The sequence below is a fragment of the Prionailurus bengalensis genome, chromosome D4, assembly GCF_016509475.1.
Source record: "Prionailurus bengalensis isolate Pbe53 chromosome D4, Fcat_Pben_1.1_paternal_pri, whole genome shotgun sequence".
In the NCBI taxonomy this organism is placed as follows: Eukaryota; Metazoa; Chordata; class Mammalia; order Carnivora; family Felidae; genus Prionailurus; species Prionailurus bengalensis.
Window position 1 is genome coordinate 32,146,249 of NC_057359.1, and position 20,792 is coordinate 32,167,040.

The 20,792-nt window shown below is 41.6% G+C and overlaps 1 protein-coding gene across 1 annotated transcript in view; it reads right to left on the reverse strand.

Moving 5' to 3' along the window:
- The window catches only part of GLDC (glycine decarboxylase), a 98,800-nt gene that overhangs the window by 8,053 nt on the left and 69,955 nt on the right, over positions 1-20,792 (reverse strand). The window contains exons 16-22 of the mRNA XM_043565679.1: positions 20,145-20,220; positions 13,998-14,123; positions 12,429-12,578; positions 11,087-11,199; positions 9,663-9,804; positions 7,138-7,249; positions 26-121 (exon numbers count right to left, since the gene is read on the reverse strand). Coding sequence (XP_043421614.1) covers positions 26-121; positions 7,138-7,249; positions 9,663-9,804; positions 11,087-11,199; positions 12,429-12,578; positions 13,998-14,123; positions 20,145-20,220 — 815 coding nt within the window. The remainder of the gene's footprint in view (positions 1-25; positions 122-7,137; positions 7,250-9,662; positions 9,805-11,086; positions 11,200-12,428; positions 12,579-13,997; positions 14,124-20,144; positions 20,221-20,792) is intronic.

A 20,792-nucleotide genomic window follows, 5' to 3' on the forward strand; every position in this document is an offset into this window, starting at 1 on the left:
GGTTTTTTCCCAGAGGATCACTCACCATAATCCTGAAGCCTCTTGGCCACATCCACAGCCTCAATATTTGCAGACTTTTTGAAAGGTCTTGTGTCCAAAATAAATTCATGAGCCACATAACCTGTGGGAAATTGTGTCAGTTCAAGATTACCATCAGCTTGTTTTGCCCAAGCAAATGTACAAATCAGCTTTGTAATGCATATCAACAAGGCCCAAGATGCCATGGTAACTTGGAAGTTTATAGGTGGCAACAAAGACCTCATTTACTTTTATTAATAACTATAATTATAGGGGCACCAGGGTGGCTTAGTGTATTCAGCGTCCAACTTCAGCTCAGGTCATGATCTCACCATTTGTGAGTTTGAGCCCCACATTGGGCACTGTGCTGCCTACTTGGGATTCTGTCTCCCTTTCTCTGCCCCTCCCCTGCACACACACTCTCTCTCTCTCAACCTCTCTCTCAAAATAAATAAACTTAAAAAATTATTTAAAAAATAATTATAAAATATAAAAGTGATTATAAAAATAAAATTTTAACATGTCAAGCCAATGTGTTCAGTCCTTAGTGCACAACACACACAAGGCAAGAGGCTGATGGGAGGTGGAACTTTGGTGCCAGTGCATTGCTGGAACATTTGACTGAGATTCCTGGGGATGAGATTCTTTCAACTCTGATGATATAAAATCTATTTGCAATAGTTAAACATGTCATCACACAGGCCTGACCCTTTTATACAAATATCTCTAGAGCCAAAGGTCCATTGATACCATTCTCCATAACTCTGCCCCAGCATCAAATAACTGTTTCATCTGTGTGAATGTAATTATATACGGAACATGTATCTCTAAGGCACATACATAATTGTATGAGACTCTTCAGAGGGGCTTTTGAGGGTTTGGTTTCAGGCTTCAGGCTGATTATTAGAAATCGGGGCTGTCAAACAGCACACCACAGGTGGCAAGAAGATGAAACCAAGGTCTGTGGGAGTCAGTTCACTTTGCTCTAGTTTGTAAGCTGGTTTCCTCTCTAGGCCCAGGTCACAATCTCCCCAGCACAACCTGTTTGACCCATCAGCAGGAATAAACCATCAATGAAGTCAGCATTTTCATTAATATAGAACAACAGTTCTGGGGGCTTCCCAAATTCTGTGGCCCCAAATCTGATGAATTTCCTTCTAGGAAAGTATCTGTAGATGAGACAATAATGTATTACTTCCTAACCTACTTTCCTCTCAGCAAACAGTAATCTACTTACAGATACATGGAGCAGATAATTCCTCAAGCCTGAGAAGAGTTGCTCCAGCACTAAACAGCTTCTGAAATCATCCATAACTGCTCTGCTTCTTATGTAATGAATAAATAAGAAAAGACTGATTTTGTGAGAAAATAAAGTATGAGAGCCTCAAGCTTTAAATATACTGTCACTGAATATTATAAAATATTCTAACAATGATGGAAATTAAATTTGTGAGGAGTGTGATTCAAAAGTGGGAAGTTATATTCATAGCTAGGTAAAGTCAGGGGCAAAAAGTGCTTAAAAGGAATGCCCAGTTGGAATGTTCAGGGGTGAGGGTGGAGTGGGGGTGGGGAGGCGGTGGAGATCATTTAAGTGCAGGAATCCTAAATACCCAATTATCCCCACCCCATTTTGGGAGCCCAGCCTCAACCTTTGACCTTTCTTCTCTGAGCCTCTGGCAGCCACCCGGCGCTGTGACACAAGAAAGAAGGGTAATGAAGTTCACTGCTTTAAAGGGCACTCAGTGGGCAGGAGATGAAGAGGGGAGGGACACATCATGGAGGAAAAGGAAAGTCACTGTTGCTGGCAGGCAGAGGGCTGTCTTCCAAGAAGTTCAGTAACAGCTGAAAGGCCCCATCACGCGGAGCCCAGCCCAGCACTAACACAAAGACTACATCTGCGGTGTCCCCACCACAACCAGGCGGTTTGGGAAGAGCTCCATTTCTGAAATGAGGTTCAGATGTTATTTTCTAAATCCATATTCTAATGTGTTCAAATGGAAACGGTAGAATTTTAGCATATCTCTCTGAGCTCTGAAAGGGATGAAATTGAAACTTGGTGGCTGTTGGAGGCTAAATCCCAAGATGTTCATCTGTGTTTGTAGTTTTTAAGGAGAAGAGGTACACAAACCTTCTGTGGTATGTGGTAAGTCAGGGCAATCTGAAGTAGAAATTGTATACACTGATCAGCACAAGGTTTAATTTTCACTGAGTAGGTATTTCTCCTGGGCCTAACCATGGCTATAGCTGAGAGTCTGAAAAGATACCAAGTCAAAGGAACAGGGAGAAGAAGGAGGGGGTGACAAAAAAACAAAATAAAAGTGGCGTGGCTCTAAATTTGGAACACCTTTCCTCCAACTCCTATCCTCAGAATGACTACCTAGAGATATGTGGAACTCACTAGCTAATTACTCTTTAAGGCTTAGGTGAGCAATCAATGCTTAGTCAAGCTTTTCAGTTGCAATCCAGAGACCATAACTAATAGAATCAAAACTGAATGTTTCCATGGGAATGATGTCGGGTAGGCAGAGCCTCTGGCCTCAGGAGGGTCACTTCCTTGCCTGGGACATGAAAGACCATTCCATGAAGTCCATGTCTGCCGGTAAAGGCCACTGGGAAACCAACTCATAACAGAAATTTCCAGGCAGCATTAGGTTTGTCTGAGGTCATAAGGGGATAGGTACTGAAAAAATTATAACATAAATGAAACATTGGGATAGTAACAAAGTTGCCGCCTCCACTAAAAGGAACTCCATTTTCATCAGTGAGTTTAGCCTCCCACATGAATAGACAGCTGTGAATTTTTTAAATTCCTCCTTTAAAAATGTACTATCTTGGGGCGCCTGTGTGGCTCAGTCGTTTAAGCGTCAGACTTCGGCTCAGGTCATGATCTCACAGTCTGTGAGTTCAAGCCCCACGTCAGGCTCTGTGCTAACAGCTCAGAGCCTGGAGGCTGCTTCGGGTTTTGTGTCTCCTCCTCTCTCTCTGTCCCTCCTATGCTCATCCTCTTGTCTCTCAATAATAAATAAACATTAAAAAATGTTTTAAAAATAAACAAATAAAAAAATAAATGAATAAAAATATACTATCTTACCTGAGGTTAATTCCTTTCTTTCCTCATCCTAAATACTACTGCTTTTCCCTTCCCAATTCTTGCCTGTCACTCCCTTGCTTCACAAAACCCTAAACCTCAACAGTTCAGCTGGGGTTTTCAAATCTCTCAAAGAAATGGTTCATAAAGGGAAGACTGGAGTTCATTAAAATTATTGCCTCATATTCATCTGTAATTACAATGTCTTATATAGAGCTAGTAAATATGATTAAGATGAATAATAGTCTTCTAATATTGCCATTAGACATTTTGGAATACAATGTGCTTATTAAGAACATTTCTATTTTGGGCCCTCAGGAGGTACAATGATAATTCTTTTTTAGGTCCAAGAATAAATGTGTTTACCAGACCAAATATGAGACAATTTTTGATTTCATGAACTTTTGGATTAGGTGACAAGGTCTGTAATTACCAATACATCTCTGTGTGGGATGAGAAATACAATTCATTATTTGATTCTGGGATAAAATGTCAAAACAAACGGAAACTGGATCTATCATTTTGTGCTGCAAATCCCCTAGGACTGAGACAGTCGCTGTTTTTAAAGCAGTCACTCAAACACTAAGCACGTGGTTAGGCACCTGAGAAACACTTGCTTTGTTCACTTTCCTCTCTCCTGGATTGCCACCAATCCCCATGTAGTCCAGATCACATGGACTCTTTAAAAATGAAAGTTTGCATTTACACAAGTCTGTGAACGTACTAAAAATCAGTGAGTTGTACATTTAAAGTGGGTGATTTGTGTGATATGTGAATTGTCTCAATGAAATTATCAAATTAAGTTAATCACAAGGAAGTTTCGACTACATTTAAAAAATAATAAACATGGGGCCCCTGGTGGCTCAGTCATTTAAGTGTCTGACTTCAGCTCAGGTCATGATCTCACAGTTCATGAGTCCAAGCCCCACATTGGGCTCTGTGCTGACAGCTCAGAGCCTGGAGCTGCTTCAGATTCTGTGTCTCCCTCTCTCTTTCTCTCTGTGTCCCTCCTCCCCCCGTCAAAAATAAACATTAAAAATTTTTTCTTTAAAAAATAATAAACAAGGGGGGGGGGACCTATAAACCTTGTCAATTAAAACAAAAATACCGTTTTCCAGCCACCGGATTGGGAAAGATATTTTGGTTTCGGTTTGTGGGTTTTTTTCCAGCCTGGCACTTGGTGTTCACTGGTCCCCAGCATGATGGTCACTTCATATGCTATGAGAGTGAAATAAATTGGCACCTGTGGGGATAACCAGGGCACATGTACCAAGAGCTTAAATGCATTCACACTCTGAGATAATAACTTCTCTTCTGCAGCTCTAAGGAAATAATCAGAGATGTTTTTTTTAAAAATCTAAGTAAAAGATTTCCATTGCAGCATGTTACAGATGCAAATGACTAAGGGGAAAATATGACAGAATTCGTGGAATCCTGGTATATCCAAACAAATGAATCAATGTAGCCTCTTTCAAAGAACACTTAACGACATGGGGAAATGATCACAATATAAGATAAAATTAAAAAACAGGACACAAACTGTAATACTGGCTCAATGGTCTAAAAGTAAGATGAGAAGGAATACAGTGAAATATTAATAGTGGTTATGTCTGCTTACCAAAACCATGGATCACTTACATTTTCTTCCTCAGATTTTTAATTTTCCAAATTTTCCATGTTGAGCATATACATATTACTTATATAATCAGACAAAACAAATACTTAAACTTATCCTGAAGGCCAATACATAACAGGATGCATTTCACAGAGCAGGAGCTATATTTGAATTAATTAGTAGCTCTTGTAGGTTAATACCCACTTCAGAAGCATTTTATTGTGTTGCTTAGAGACATATTGCCCACAATTTTTTTTTCCTAATCTCTAGGGAGCATTCTGGTTATTTAGAGCTTCTGGCTATTTAGTTCTTTCCTGTTTTCAAACTATAGAACCACGTCTTTGGATACATATTTTTAAGGCAAGACCAGCCTTTAAATTAAAGATGACAGATGTAGACGTATACTCTGCCTGAGCTGGAGAAATCAAGAGCCAAAGCGAGGTCTCATCCTGTGGCCCAGGTCTAGGCATGCTGCTGTCTGTCTGCTCCAAGCTCCAAGTCCCCATCTGTCCCTGATCTCCAATTCTGTGCTCACAGCCAATGTGCTGTGTGTCTTAGGGCCATCTCCTCCTATTACCTCCAGTATAACTTTGTTCCCCCATCTATTGTAGCTTTGTTCCCCCCTCTATTGTAGCTTCACTCTTCCCTCTTCAAAGCCATTTCTCTGGCAGTTTTAAATCCTCTACTGATTTCAAAACAAAACTGCATCTTACTGAAATAGCTTCCACATGTACCCCTGCTTTACCACCAAACTCCCCCAAACCATGACTGCTTCTCCTTTGTCCTCCCCACCCTCAATCCATTCTCAACTCATTGTGGTTTGGCATCTGCCTTACCATTTTTGTTCCAATTCTTTCAAAGGTGACCAAAGGATTGCTAATTGTTACAGGCAAATATTCTTTTAAGACTCCTATCAGAACACCATTCTGTCTCTCCCTGTTGTGCAATACATTTGTACTGGGGCAGGCATGATGCCAGGGATTGGTGCTCGAGAATGGAAGCAGGCACAGTCTTTACCCTGAAGGAGTTCAAGGTCTGATGGACAGAGCCAGACAATAAACTGAGTGGGAGAAATCCTCAGTAGCAGAGGGAGCCAAGAGGAGGGAGAAGTTCTCTCCACCAGGAAAAAGAGGCTTCAGGGAGGAGGTGTGAGGCCAGAACAGAGGCAGGCAGGACAAGCAGGGGCTTCTCTAGGGAGAGGCATTGTGACAAATGCTGCAGGGTCCTACAGCTGCCTCAAGCAGGGAGTCCTCTCTCACTGGAGTCCCCTATGCTCATCCTGCCTTTTTTTTTTTTTTTAATTTATTTTGAGAGAGAGAGAGAGAGAGAGAGGCTGCAGAAGGGGCAGAGAGAGAGGGAGAGAGAGAATCTCCAGCAGGCTCCACACTGTCAGCATGGAAGCTGACACAGGGCTCAAACTCATGAACTGTGAGATCATGACATGAGCTGACATCAACAGTTGGCCGCTTAACCAATTGAGCCATCCAGGTGCCACATCCCTCTTAAGGTAGCCATCTGCTTGCAGGGCTTTGCTCTGGTTTCTCAAAACTCTTTCCTTGAGTTTCACCATTTCCAAGAGTCTGCTCTTAGATTCTGTGCCTAAGCCAAATTTCTGCAAAGCTATCTGGCTCCATCCTCTCCTATCACTTCCAGGATGACTTGGTTCCCCTACTATTATTCTCTCTGCTGTTCCTCTATTATAAGCATAAAAAGCTTACATAGAATTTCACTTCACATTTAATTAATCAGTAACTAAGCCCTATTGATCCTACTTCTAATAGGATCTTCTTCCCTTGCCATTTTTGAAATGAGTTTAACCTTCTCTTAATCCTGTCACTCTGCTACTCAAAAAACCTTTCATGGCTGTCATCAAGGGTAAAGTCAAGAGCCTTCCAAGACTTAAGTTGGCCTCTCCAACTTCACCTTCATCTGCTCTCCTTCCTCCTATTCCATTCAACAACCCCCCAACAAGCTTCTCACCACCCACACAATTCTTTCTTGCTCCAGTATTTCTGTTTACTGGGGTCTGATACTCTCCTTTCCAGGCTCATCTCAAGTGTCTCCTCCCAGAAGGCTCTCCCAACTATTCTGCACTTCCTCTGCCCAGTCTGAATTACTCCACTCTTCTGGAGCCATTCCCATAGCACTTTGTGAGGTTAAGAGTGCATGGTATTTATATATACATCTCCCCATGCTGTGGGCTCCTTGTTGACCTGGGCTGTGTAGGCTACTGCATCACACAGCCTTGCAAATAGTGATACTCCGAACCTGTTCACTCAATTGAAGTTATTTCCAATAACTATGATTTATATATGCAAAGAAACGAAAATTTCTTACCCACCACAGAAAACATTTACTAGGTCAAACCTGGTCAAGAAAAAAACCAAGGTGATAGTAGACTGTGGTTGATACTTGCCTCTTGCACCCCGGAAAAGGACTCTATAGTGTTTTTCTAATCTCTTGGCCATGTAGTTGGCATTTAATATAGCAATTTCTGTGGCCTGTTTAAGGCCTTTGCCTCCCATCATCTGCAACAGAGAGAAAGAGTCATCAGCCATGGAACAGGTTAAACCCAAGGGGCACTAATGAAAGACACACCCAAGTAAATCCCATCCTCAAAGGGAGTCAGCCCAGTGTCAATCCCAACAAAGATGTCTTCCAGTCTTCTCTGATGCTGAAATGATTTTTGGTTTTCTCCTTTGAATGTAACTTTGTATTTCTTATAAAAATAACAAAGTAATAACAAAGTAACAACACGGAACAAAGTAACAGAGGCAAAATTGATTGCTGACTATTATGTTACCTAAAGAGGAAAAAGAAACTTAGACTACACTCATTTGGGAATGTTTTTGTTTGTTTATGCATTTGAGATTATCTTGATAATTGCCAGGAATCTAATGGGATATTGACCAAAATCCTCACTGAATCAATTTGGTATGGTTTGTCTTCCAATTGACCATAGTCAGAGTTATTTATACATTTAACAACTGCCAGGCTTGATCTTACCCTGTTCTGGTGGTTCCTAGGTCCCTGTGATTATACCAGGTGAACATCATCACCAGCAAAGAGCTTAAAATCAAGACTGCATCAATTTTTATTGCCTACATTCTTCCCAGAATACCTCATGTATGATGGGGATTAATATGTATTAAATACATAACTAATATAAAGCAAATGAGAAAGCATCAAATAAAAAATAGAGACACCAAAGTCCAAAGGAAGGAAAGGACACATCTTGCCTGGCTGGAAAAGAAGGGTTCCCAGAGTAAGAGTTAGTACTTGAGTGGAAATCTACAAATGGGTAGAATTTGGTGAAGCAAAAAGAATGGGGAAGACACTCCAGCTGAGAAGAATGGCCAAAACCAAGGTGTAGAGGTAAAGGCACATGGTTGCAGTCTGGAGGTTACTATAGAGGTTGGTGGGTTGTGACAACTTCTTGCAAGCCTGGAACCTTTGCCACAAAGAACTTGGATTTGGTTCAGCCAGCCATGTCTCTCCACTCATGCACCAGAATCACCTGGAAGCTTGATGGCCAAAGCCCTACCCAGTCATATGCTGAATTTGATTTTCTCTGGGATTGGGCCTAAGAATGTGTGTTTTGGGATAAATCCCCTAAGAATTCTGTGTAGGCTAGTAAGACTGAGAAGTAGAGGCAAAAGGAAACCATAAGATAATTCTGGCTCTTCGGTAGAATCTTGCAGTCCTATAGGGAGTGTCCACAATGGGCTGCAGTAGGGAAAGAAGGTAGTTCTAATGCCCAGGTGGCAAGTAACAACAGCATGAAACAAAGAGAGGGGTCAAAGTCAGAGGGGTATTTTTAAATTTACTTTATTTACGTCATTGTTATCTGAGGTTCTGTCTGGTACTCCTGGCATATGGCCAAACCAGCCTGGGGGCATTTACTTTTTAAATGTGGGAAATCATCTCCAACCCAAACACATCCATAATAACCCACGTTTACATGATCTAGGGACCAAAAGGAACCTGGGAATAAGATTCTGTTTGCAAAGAAGCAGACCTTTACTATGATTGTTTTTGTTGTTACTGCCTGTAAAATAACTCAAGTATCATTTTTAAAAGCAGGTTTTAGTCTCCGGGGTACAGAATTGTTGTTTCTGCTTCCCAGAAAGTTTTCATTAAGAATCATAAACGCCACACTATTAAAGAGTAACAGCCAGCCCCAGAGAGTCATCCAACATGATTTGCATAGCTGAGTGTGAGAGTCTTGTTTCACCCTCCTTTAAGGAGGAAAGGCTGTTCTAATTAGCCACTGAACAAGTGTTCCTGTCCAATGTACAGTCTTAGCCCAGGAGGTAGGCAGGCCAGTTTGAACAAGAGCTGTATAAAATAAACTATGGCCCTAGTGTTTTTTTGGAGAAACACAAAGGAAGGAAAGCTGTTCTCTAACAAAGTTTAATTACCCCAGAGAATTACAGTTCCACAGACTCTAAAGGGCAAAGATCTTAGGGAAACCACCAGATAAGCAAATTTCTGCTACTTTTTCATCTTACCCTCCAGGCTCATAAGAAATCTAAGCCAAAATGAGATTTCTAAAATTTATCCTAGGATTTCAACCTTCTGTAATAATTAGTATGTGCACTGTTTTTCACTTGCAAGGGGCTATACAAATCCTACAGGAAATCAAATGATGTAACCAGAATATCCATATGACTCATGGAACTTTGTCTGGAAAACATATCTGGCATGTCAGTTTCTCTGATGGTAAACTCACTATAAGAGCTCCAAGGAAGCATAATGAAGAGATGAAATAAATTTTAGCTGATCTTTTTAAGAAGGTTTCTTCCACCCAAGTCAGCAATGTTCACTGAACTCCATCTCAGATCACGGACTTCATTTTTAAGTCAAGAAGGAAGTCTATAGACTTAGTTTCCCACCCACATATCACATCCCCCACCGGCCTAACACAGTCACAGGCCTCACCTTAATGTAAGCCCATGAAATGGGCAGGATGGAACTGGAGCCCCATGGGGCTGCGCTGACAGTACCCACAGGCCGGTTATCCTCACATGGCTTTACTGAAATGATCGGATGATTGGGCAGAAAAGGAGCAAGATGCTTCTTCCTGTATTTTTTCAAGCACAAATTCAGAAGATATCAAAAAAATCCAGACCAACCAAACACACAAGTAAGTGCTGGGCCCTCTTGGGAAGCTCTATTCCTAGTAGAGAAACTCAGAGCAGAAGGGATCTGACGCCTGCTAAGAGACAGATGTTCAGGAAGTGTTCCATTCTTCTTCCTCCTCACCAGCCATCAGTGTCCCAGCAGCTCACTGGAGAACTGTGGCAGAGGATTTGGCAGATTTCATGTAGGCAGCCATGAAATAGCTTGTGGATTCATGGACTCACCAGGATGTGGAGACCTCCCTGCCCCACACTCTTTCCCAAGGCATCTAAGGGACAGAGGGTACTTCTGAGGAGTCACAGGGCCTACACATCAGAGGCCAGCCTATGAATGCTACTCAGCCGCCTCCCGCATATCTAAGGCACTGAAGTGCCCCCACTTACTATAAATAATAATAATAATGATAATAATAACAATAACAATAATAATAAAAAGCAAGAGGGCCAGACTCCCAGCAATCTGAAGACTGGGACCTTTGGTCCATGTTTAGAAAACTTAAGAAACTCAGGAAACGGCTGATCAGCATCATCTTCACAAGATGATTCAATTTCAGTGTAAAAAGTTATCAACAGCTGCAAGATACTCCTTTAGTGCTATTATGATCTCATCCAATTATTCCAGTAACAAGGTTTGTTTCCTGCTTATTTCAGATGTAATCAGAGTTCAGGCTGCAAAGGGTTCAACACCTTATATCCAATTCACTGCTTCCTTTCCCTTCCTTTTTCCCTCTCTCCTTCCCTCTCTTTTCTTTCTTTCTTTCTTTCTTTCTTTCTTTCTTTCTTTCTTTCCTGAGAACACTTAAGTTCTACTCTCCTACAAATTTCAATTATACAATATAGTGTTATCAACTAAACCACCGGGTCAAACATCTACGGCTGAAAGTTTGTACCCTTTACCAACCTCTCCCTACCCATCCCCTGCTCCCCAGCCCCAGGCAAGCACTTTTCTACTATAAGTTCCTTTGGTTGTTGATAATTCACTTTCAATGTAACCAACAGCTGATTTCTTTTTTTAAAAGACAGAAAAAAAAAAAAAAAAGAGAAAACATCTTGGAAGTCTAAGTTATCACCCCTCTCACTGCTTCTCTCCAGCCCCTAAAGGAGGACTAGATATGATGGTGTCCATGACACTTGAAGACCTCGATGAGAAGAACAGCAAACTTGGGGCCATTCTTTCATTCTCAGTCTCCAAAACCATCCTGAAATGAGCAGCCCGGAACTCACACGCCAATGGGCCCCATGCCAGGGCCACCTCCTCCGTGGGGAATGCAGAAGGTCTTGTGAAGATTTAGGTGTGAGACATCAGACCCAAAATCTCCAGGACGACAGATTCCCACCTACCACAAAGGGAAAAGAGCCAAAAGCAAAAGTCAAGAGCTTGCAAGGATATTCTGGAAAGGCAGCCATGCTATTTGCTGCAGCTTCTCCTCTCAGAGGAAAGGCAGGCAGCACTGTTCACAGAAATGTTCTTAATACCGGAAGAGTTCCACATTCAAAATCTGACATCCCATAAGCAGCCTGGCTTATGGTTTCTGTGGAAACAGCAATTGACCATTTAGCCTAATTTAGATTTCAAAATACGGATTTGAGGAGAGGAAACACCATGAGCAAAAGGGAAATACCTCCTTGCTGCAGAAACAGATGACATTCAGACCAGCAATGCTACTTCCCCCGCATGGTTGGCTTTGAGCATCATGCATTTTGGGTACCCCAATGAAAGAGACTGGAAGGCTACCTGATAGGATGCTGAACCAAGGCGAAGAAAGGAAGGAAGTTTTCCTGAGACCACCCTAATACCAGTCACAACAGGCCTTCCTGCCACTTAGGCATTAGGGCTAATTTTGAACATAAATTAAGTGCCAAACATAAAGAGTGCATTCCTGAACTCTTAGCAATAGACAATTTGTCAACTACACTTACAAAGGGAATCAGAAAGAAGCAAAGAAAAGCAGAAAGAGTTTGAAACGGTAAAGCAAAACAAAACAACAAACAGCAAACAAACAACAAACAAACAACAAACAACCCACAATCACAAAATAATGACAAAGAAGTTAAGAAAACTCTGAAACTGAAACTTCTGCTCCAATGAACCCCTACAGCATTTGCAGAGAGGTGCACATTACACCCCACCCCCAACAAACACAGTTAGGATTGGCCCTTCAGGGACAGAACCATTCAGCTATTTTACACTGATGAAATTGAAGCCAGATTAAGGACTTGTCCATTGCCATGGGAGATCAATATCCACCAGTGGCTAGAACATGGGTGTGAATTTCCGTAGGGAGTCAGGAGACCTTCATAGCTGTAGCACCCAAGAGAGATCAAATGCTCTGACATTCAGTTTATTCCATGCTTCCTGTCAACCTTTTTATCTCCCCCAACCTTCCCTATTGCCCCCTTCAAATCTGATCTCAGTGAAATTGTGGTACTTTCCTTGAAGTTGGCAATACAGAAAGTCAACCTCATTTCTGAATTCAGTATCATGTTTTAAGACAATTGTCAAGAAATCAGAGGAAAATAATATTTTTCTGTCACTTTCTTAGGGAGTCCCTCTTCTGTTGCTCACCTGTGCATTCATATTTGCCCCATCTAGATAGACCTGTCCTCCATGTTGGTGGATCAGGTCACACACATCACCAATGTTCTCTTCAAACACCCCATTGGTGGATGGGTATGTAATCATGATTGCTGCCAGGTTCTCCTTGTGTTTATCCACCTATGGGATAGAAAAGGGCAGAGGGAGACAGAAGAGGAACTGTTTATTTGTTGCCCAAACCATTGCTTTTACCTTACAGGATTAGGAAAGGTGATTTTTTTGGTCTTTTCATTCCTAGAATTGTCTCAAACTATGATGACAATAAAATCCATTACTCCTTTCCTAAGTCATTCCAAAGAAACAACAAAATCCCTTCAAACTAAGTCTCCATGATCAAGACCAAAAAACTGTTTGGAAGTTGGGTATTTTGGGCTCAACTCTCCTAGGTTTTCCTTTGGTTTTAGTCATCTCAATAATTACTTCAGATCTTTTTCGTTATGGACATGTCTATTCTCACAGTTAATCTCTCTCTGCTCATCTTGCCATATCCACCCTTATTCCCTTTCCCTCTCATTCTGTTGAAATTAGAATTCCCACAAGGAGTGTTCTGCTCTGATTTAAAAAAAAAAAACTCCCTCATGTTTCCTTTTCACAGAACGCAAACATATAAAAGGCATATTCCTGGGGTTTTTTTCGGCCAGTGACTCAGAGCAAGCTCATATGGAAATAAAAAAAAAAAAAATTAAAGGTCATATCCTATATTGGGGAAACTTAGTAATTACAAGCACTGCCCCAGAATATCTGTGGGTAAAAACTTTGTGGGGTGCTGAATAGGTGGGGATGGTTGGGAGAGACTAACAGTGCTATTTTCAGCTTCCTTTGAAGGCAGTTACATGAAGTTCTCTGTCTCCATGCCTAATAACCTTGACAAAATCACATTGCTATTCAACTGATTTCCTTCCCTCTTAAGATGCAGCCTCCAGTCCACCAGTGGAAAGCAGATACAGTTGCTAGGCAACCTCTTCCTGGAGGTTGGGAGGTTGGGAGTGAGGGGTTGGTGTTGCAGAAAGGAGTGGAATGCCGCCCCAAATTCAGCAGGTAATGGCTGGGACAGTCACACACATTTATAAAATCTACATGTATGTTTTAATTCCCAACACAAAGATTGAGAACAACTGTGACTGCCTGTTTGGTTATTAATAGGGGAAGAAGGGGGAAGGTGGGCAGGAGACAGGCAGGCCCTACAAGGAGTAGCCTTACTATGACCATGAATAATTCATTCAGTTTCTTACATATGCACGAATTAAGAGAAGAGGATTTCAGTTTAAAGGACCTTGTCCCTGACTGGTGAAGGAAGAGGTAAAGTAGACTATGTTCGGTTTAATTCTGGACCAAAAATGTGACTGTTGCTTTTTATTTTTCTTACAGAGACAGGTTTTCTGATTTTATGCCATTTTCCCGAGACCCATTCAGGAAAAACTGCAGTCTTTTAATTAGAATGCAAAGAAAGACAATGTTGCTATAAACTATCCAGTCCCTTCTTCCCACCACCTCTTCTCAACCCAGACCTCTTCCATCTGTTTAGCGGAAGACTAGTACCATGGCCTTGAGGTGAGCTGTGTCGATATTCCCATATTTATCCACCTCCACAGGCTGAATCTTCATGCCTGCCATGTGGGCACTAGCAGGATTGGTCCCATGTGCTGATTTTGGAATGAGGCAAACCTTAGGAATGGAATGAAAGGAAGGAAGCAGAAAAAATCATCACCAGGCTATTCATGAGAGAAAAGTCCTACAACATGCTTGGAGCACAGATTAAATAGGTGCCACATGCTTTATTTAAACTGACCATAACATCTGAAATCTGCTATAATTTCATTATTACTGTATTGTAAAACAATGCCCAAAAGGGCAGGTTCCGTTTGAATCCACAAATACCACTCTTTAAATATTCCTGTAGGGACACGTGGGTGGCTAAGTCAGTTAAGCATCTTACTTCGGCTCAGGTCATGATCTCACAGTTTGCAGGCTCAAGCCCCACATCAGGCTCTGTGCTGATAGCTCAGAGCCTGAAGCCTGCTTCAGATTGTGTTCCCCTCTCTCTCTGCCTCTCCACCATTTGCACTCTGTCTCTCAAAAATGAATAAACGATGAATAAACAATTTTTAAAGATTCCTATAATATTAATCAGTATTGTCCTCCCTTATCTCAGCACACCAAAACACAGGTCAGTGCTTATTCTGACCTTGTCTCAGTTATATGTAGAAAGTATCTTATAAGAACATGAGATTAGAAGTTATACTCTAGGACCCAACTGCCCACATCACAGCTTCAGTTCTCTGCTTCACTTTGCTGAGATCCAGGAGAGATGATAACAGTAGACATAATTCCAAGGTCTTCCTATGCCGACACACCAATTATGGCACCATTTACTGGATGCTTAATTCTGTGCAATGAATTGCCATGAGAATCATACAGCAAGCATGAAAACCAATCAATACATGTCCTGGGCACATTGACAATGCTGGTAAATGTATAAACAGGTGCCATAGAAACTCAGAATAAGGGGGGTATTGTTTCAAGTGGAAGAGTTCAAGGGAGGGTGATTCAAGAGCTAGAGCCTAAGCTAACATTTAAAGATAAGTTGAATTCTTACAGAAGGTGGAGGGTGGGTACAATTTTAGAATTCCCAGATTTAAATCATTTTCATTTCCTCCTACAAATCATGTGAACACAAGTGAACACACGTGCTCTGATAGATCTGATGATGCTGCACTGCAGGAAACTGCATCACAAGAGGTTTTACCAAAAGAAAGCAATAAGGAGAAACAATGATCACCCTGAAAATAATCCTCCTTTTTTTTTTTTTTTTTAAGTCCCAGAACTAATATTGCAACCCCTTGAAGAGAAATGGATGGGCATTACAGAAATGGCCTTATGGAGAGAAAACTCTGCTCTGCAGGTATTTCCTCAAAAACAGCAAAGGTGTCTACTTCAGAAAAGCACAGTACACAAAGACAACTGTTTGCCAGAGGCAAAGTGTTACTCTTCTGTTGACAGAAGGTTTGTGCCTCTTTTGAACAGTTATTTGTCTCATGCTGGTTATACAGTGTTGTATTCAAATCCTTTTTCTTGTTTGAATGCTCCCCTATTTTATTGAGTTTAATTTCTCAGAACCAAAGCTAGAGACACTTGTCCTTTCCCATAAGGTATTTTTATTTTACCAAAGGATTTTTGGATAAAAGGATCCCTTATGGGGAGAACATTGATCACAAAAGAAAAGGCAAACATTAAAAGTGAATACAGTCAACCATACTTAAGCGTAAAAGAAAGTTTTAAATTTTTTAAATGTTTATTTATTTTTGAGAGAGACAAAGTGCAAGCAGGGAAGAGCAGAAATAGAAGGAAACACAGAATCTGAAACAGGCTCCAGGCTCTGAGCTAGCTGTCAGCACAGAGCCCGATGTGGGGCTTGAATCCACAGACCACAAGCTGAAGTTGGACGCTTAACCGACTGAGCCACCAGGCACCCCTCAAATAAAAAAAAAAAATAAATAAAAATAAAAAAATAATGAATATAAAACATTGGCTAAAGGCCTAAATTAAGAATTCATACCAGGGAAGTTCTGCTGAAATAAATATATTCAAGGTAAAAATGTCAAACCATCCTATGGTACGCTGAGTACCCCTTCAAATGCCCATGTTCTAATTCTCAGAATCAATGGATGTATCCTTATGGCAAAAGGGACTTTGAAAATGCGATTAACTTCAGGCTCATGAGATGAAAAATTAAGGATTTTGAAATCTGTCTGGATTATCAGTGGACCCTAAACACATTCCCCAGTACTCTCAGCAGAGGGAGGCAGGTGGAGGTTTGACAACAAAGTAAGTAGAAAATATGATGAATGGGGGCGCCTGGGTGGCCAGTCAGTTAAGCATCAGACTTTAGCTCAGGTCATAATCTCGTGGTTCATGGATTCGAGCCCCACATCAGGCTTTCTGCTGGATCCTCTGTCTCCACCCTGCCTGCCCCTTCCCAACTTGCATGCACGTGCACACACACTCTCTTTCTCTCTCTCTCTCAAAAATAAACATTTAAAAAATACTTTTAAAAACGACAGGAAATTTGAAGGATGAACAAGAGGATGGAGTGATGGCAAGAAGGGGCCCCAAGCTAAGGAATGCAGGAGGCATCCAGAGAGGCAAAGAAACATTTTCTCTCATGGATCCTCCCAAAGGAGACTGCCTTACCAATACCTTGACTTTAGCCAAGGGAAACCAATTTCAGACTTCTGGACTCCATAACTGAGAAGATAAATTTTTGTTTTTTCAAGCCATTAAGTTTGTAAGAATTTGTTACAGCAGCCACAGAAAACTAATACATATCCTGATATAAGGAGCAGCAGAAAAAGTCTCAGCGGTTTTGTCAGTGACTCATTTATATGTTGCTATTATACAGTTCTGTTTTTCTATGTAAAATTAGGAAACTTTAGTATTTTTTTTCTGTAATTTTATTTAATGTTGGTTTTGCCTCACTTTAATATTGTGCGGTCACAAGGGAATTGATGTGATGCTTTAGTTTATATAAAACAAATCCTCTTTGGAGCATTGATGCCCATTTAGATGGATGCTGTTTTTCTAACTCCCCAATGTACCTGGTATAAACCCAACCCATAACTCATTCTCCAACACTTGCTGAATGAGTGAAGGATTAAGAAGGAGTACTCATTTGTGAGGGAAAATCAAATTTTTATCACTAAGAAAATCTAAAAACCAAATGCCACTACTTTGTCTCAGGCAGTTAGGAAGAAAAAAATACTCCCATATACATTTTGGGGGATGTTTTTTGGTATTTTCTGTGGGGTCAATGTTTTCTGTTGTATAAAAACCACATCTCTGCTCAGCAAATCTAAGTTAATATTGGACTAACAAATTGAGTTGTTAATTACAAAGGGTTTAAGACAATCCCTGGTGTTTGTTAAACAAATTTATAGTCCCCCAAATTAAACTGGTAAATCAAGAACTTGGTTGTTGCATTTTAGGAACCTCTGAAATTTAACCCAAGAGCAAATGTGAAAAATAATTGCCAAAAAACAGCTTGAAATAAGAGAACCATCAGGGACTTGGGTGGTTCTGTAGCATACAATTTCCCCACACTCCTTTTCAAAAAAGAAGGATGTATTTTACTGGATTCCATTAGGGTCTATTGTGCAGGAACAGCTGTCTGAGACTCTCCTGATATGGAAAAATCCTCCCTGATTATTTGAGTAATAAGTCATTTTCTTCTCTAACTGAAAATGTCAGCTTTAATTAAAATCTTTAATCTAGAAAGGATGCCAACATTTCCAAACTTAAGAGTTCTGTATTTCTACAAGCTCAGGGACTGGGTGGCCTTCCCTGTCTCTCCCACCCTCGGCCCTTCCCCAGCTTCAGTGGCTAGCTTCCTGCAGTCCTTCAGAATGAAAAAATGACACTGTGGTTATAGCAGTGTGGACAATGGTCAGACAAGAAACTCACACGCAGGGGGACAGACAGAGAAGAGAGGACTGGAAAACACAAAGAGAATGAAAAGGAACCATAAAGGATCTGTCAGTCACAGAAGAACTCTGTCCAGGCCCAATCAAAAGTTCTTTCATCCTTTCTGCTTGACCTTTCTGGTTTGGTCCCCCACTCCTGGACATTCACAGATACTTCCTGATGTCAGAGTGGAGACCTGGAAACAATAAGGGGTGGGGAGCATCACAGATTTGATGGAACCTGGATTTTAGCATGACCACTACAACGCAGATCTCAAAAATCTCTTTATAAAGTAGGGGCAGGAGGAGGATGAGGAAAAGGAGGCAACATGGAGATGGTCACACAGAACGAATGGATCCCTTCCCAGGATCCCCAGACACCCAGTGGTTACAAAGTATAACAAGGAGTTCCAGTGGCTACCTTAATACATGGAAGCCACAGAGGAAGAACAGAAGGGGGAACTTTTTTTTTTTAATTTTTTTTTCAACGTTTATTTATTTTTGGGACAGAGAGAGACAGAGCATGAACGGGGGAGGGGCAGAGAGAGAGAGAGACACAGAATCGGAAACAGGCTCCAGGCTCTGAGCCATCAGCCCAGAGCCTGACGCGGGGCTCAAACTCACGGACCGTGAGATCGTGACCTGGCTGAAGTCGGACGCTTAACCGACTGTGCCACCCAGGCGCCCCCAGAAGGGGGAACTTTTAATGTCAGTCACCTGCCATTCTTTCCCTGGACAACATGAGCTTCAATGTTTCCTTTCTGATGCTATGACAGTGCTGAGACTCTGAGGTCCAAAGAATGATTCTAGTTCTAAACTAACATTTCCTTAGAAACTTAAAGAATTCAAAACCACTAGGAAACCCAACTTGGAGTGTCAGGGACTGTGTCTATCTGATTTATCACTTAATCTAACTCAGGACTGGCACACACCGTGCCTTGTATGTAACCAGGATTGAATAATTATTCAATTAATGATGTCCTCTTTTTCAAAGATTTTTGAAAACTAGTTCTACTCCCCAACTAGGACAAAGGCCTGAGAAAACATACCTGTGAAATCAGGATGGATAAACAGGAGGAGAAAGAAAATTCTTTTTTCCCTCTGTTTTTGAAAGTGAAGTATAACAGCTTTCAGATTCTCCATTGCAAAATACTGGCAACTAGCCACAAATAATCTTCTAGTTTTAATATACCCAGAAATGGACTGAGATAGGGCCACCAGCTTCTGCACTCCCACTAACTTGGGCAACCAGAACTAGCCTGGCACCCTTATCTAAGTCTCCTGGGATGGGCAGTCACTTTTATCCTGCTCCCGACCCCTACCCACTGCTCCCTCTAAGAACTCCACCTCCACAACTCAGTGGAAGTTCTCGCTCAGTGTTGGTCAACACCAAAATGAAGACCTCAGAAACAGGCTCATTCGCCACACTCTGAAGCCTATGTCAGATCAACTACTAGAGGCACTGTTACCTGGAGATTAGTGGAGTCCAGTCAAGCCCATTAGCACCTGTGGGTCCCTAAACAGGCTCCACAAGCAGTTTGGACCCTGGAGACTAGACTCCCATACTGAAAGCAAAAACTGAAGCAGAACCATGAACTCTGCTCCACCATCTTCTTTTGCTGCTTAGAGATGACAATCCTCAATAGGGAATTTACTTATTCAATAAATATTTTATAAAAAAAAATTTTTTTTTAGTAATCTCTATAGCCAACGTGGGGCTCAAACTCATGATCCTGAGATAAAGAGTTGCGTGCTCTACTGACTGAGCCAGCCAGGTGCCCCTCAATAAACATTTTTTGAGCATACATATGATCAGAACTGTGTCTAGTCACAGTAGGGGTTACAAAAGAATTAAAGGCAAGTCCCTACCCTTTGTCCAGGTGTAGGGCCAGGACTACACAAGGGAGAAGAGACCTGGAAGGGTAACATTCCTGCCCCTTCCATCCTTTGCAACCTGTGGAAAGCAGTTCCATGGCCAACTGGCTGACTTTTACAGATTGGGCTTGAACAAAAACCTTTATTTTCAAATGTTTTCCCTCAAAATGGTCTGTGGAAGTGTCTCCGGGGCAAGGATCGTAATGGCCAGTTCAGGGAAATCTGTTTCTTGATTATATGTTCCCTAGCTGCTTCCAAGAAGGCTTAGAAGGAGTGCACCACAAAAGAAAAGGGACTCTGAGAGCTGGACCCACTGCCCCCTGATGGTGGGCAAGCACCACCTGCTCATACTTACTGTCCTGTGTCCCTCTCCTTTCCCCTCGAGGTAAGCTCGGATAGTGGCCAACCCAGCATATTCCCCCTGGGCTCCGCTGCAAAGACAAGAAGAGAAGGGTCAGGGCTTTGGGCCTCTTTGCTTTCATTGACTCATTCACTAGTCACTGGGCAGGGACTGCATGTTCTCCATTTGACAAAAAGGCACTACCAGACACCATGGAAAGCTCACCTAGGATCTCTGCACAACCTAAAAGCTCTTGAATGACCACAGAATGGCACTCAGTCCGTGTACTAAAGCTCATCTACTCCTACTCAGAAATGGGCCTTTCAAACCTCGCTCAGTACCATGTATCTACGAATTCTATTACAGAAAATTTCAAAAATCACACAAAAATAGTAGAATATAAGGAGCTGCCATATACGTATTATCCAGGTTTAACAATTCTTGGGTATGGTCAATCTTTTTCCAACCATATCCCACACTAACCCCCTCACTCTGAACTAGATTATTTTTATTAGGTGGGCTCCACACCCAACAGGGGGCTTGAACTCACAGCCCAGAGATCAAGAGTTGCATGCTCTACCTACTGAGCCAACTAGACACCTCCTGAACTAGATTGTTTTGAAGCAAAACTCAAGTATCACATCATTTTATCAATTCAAATGT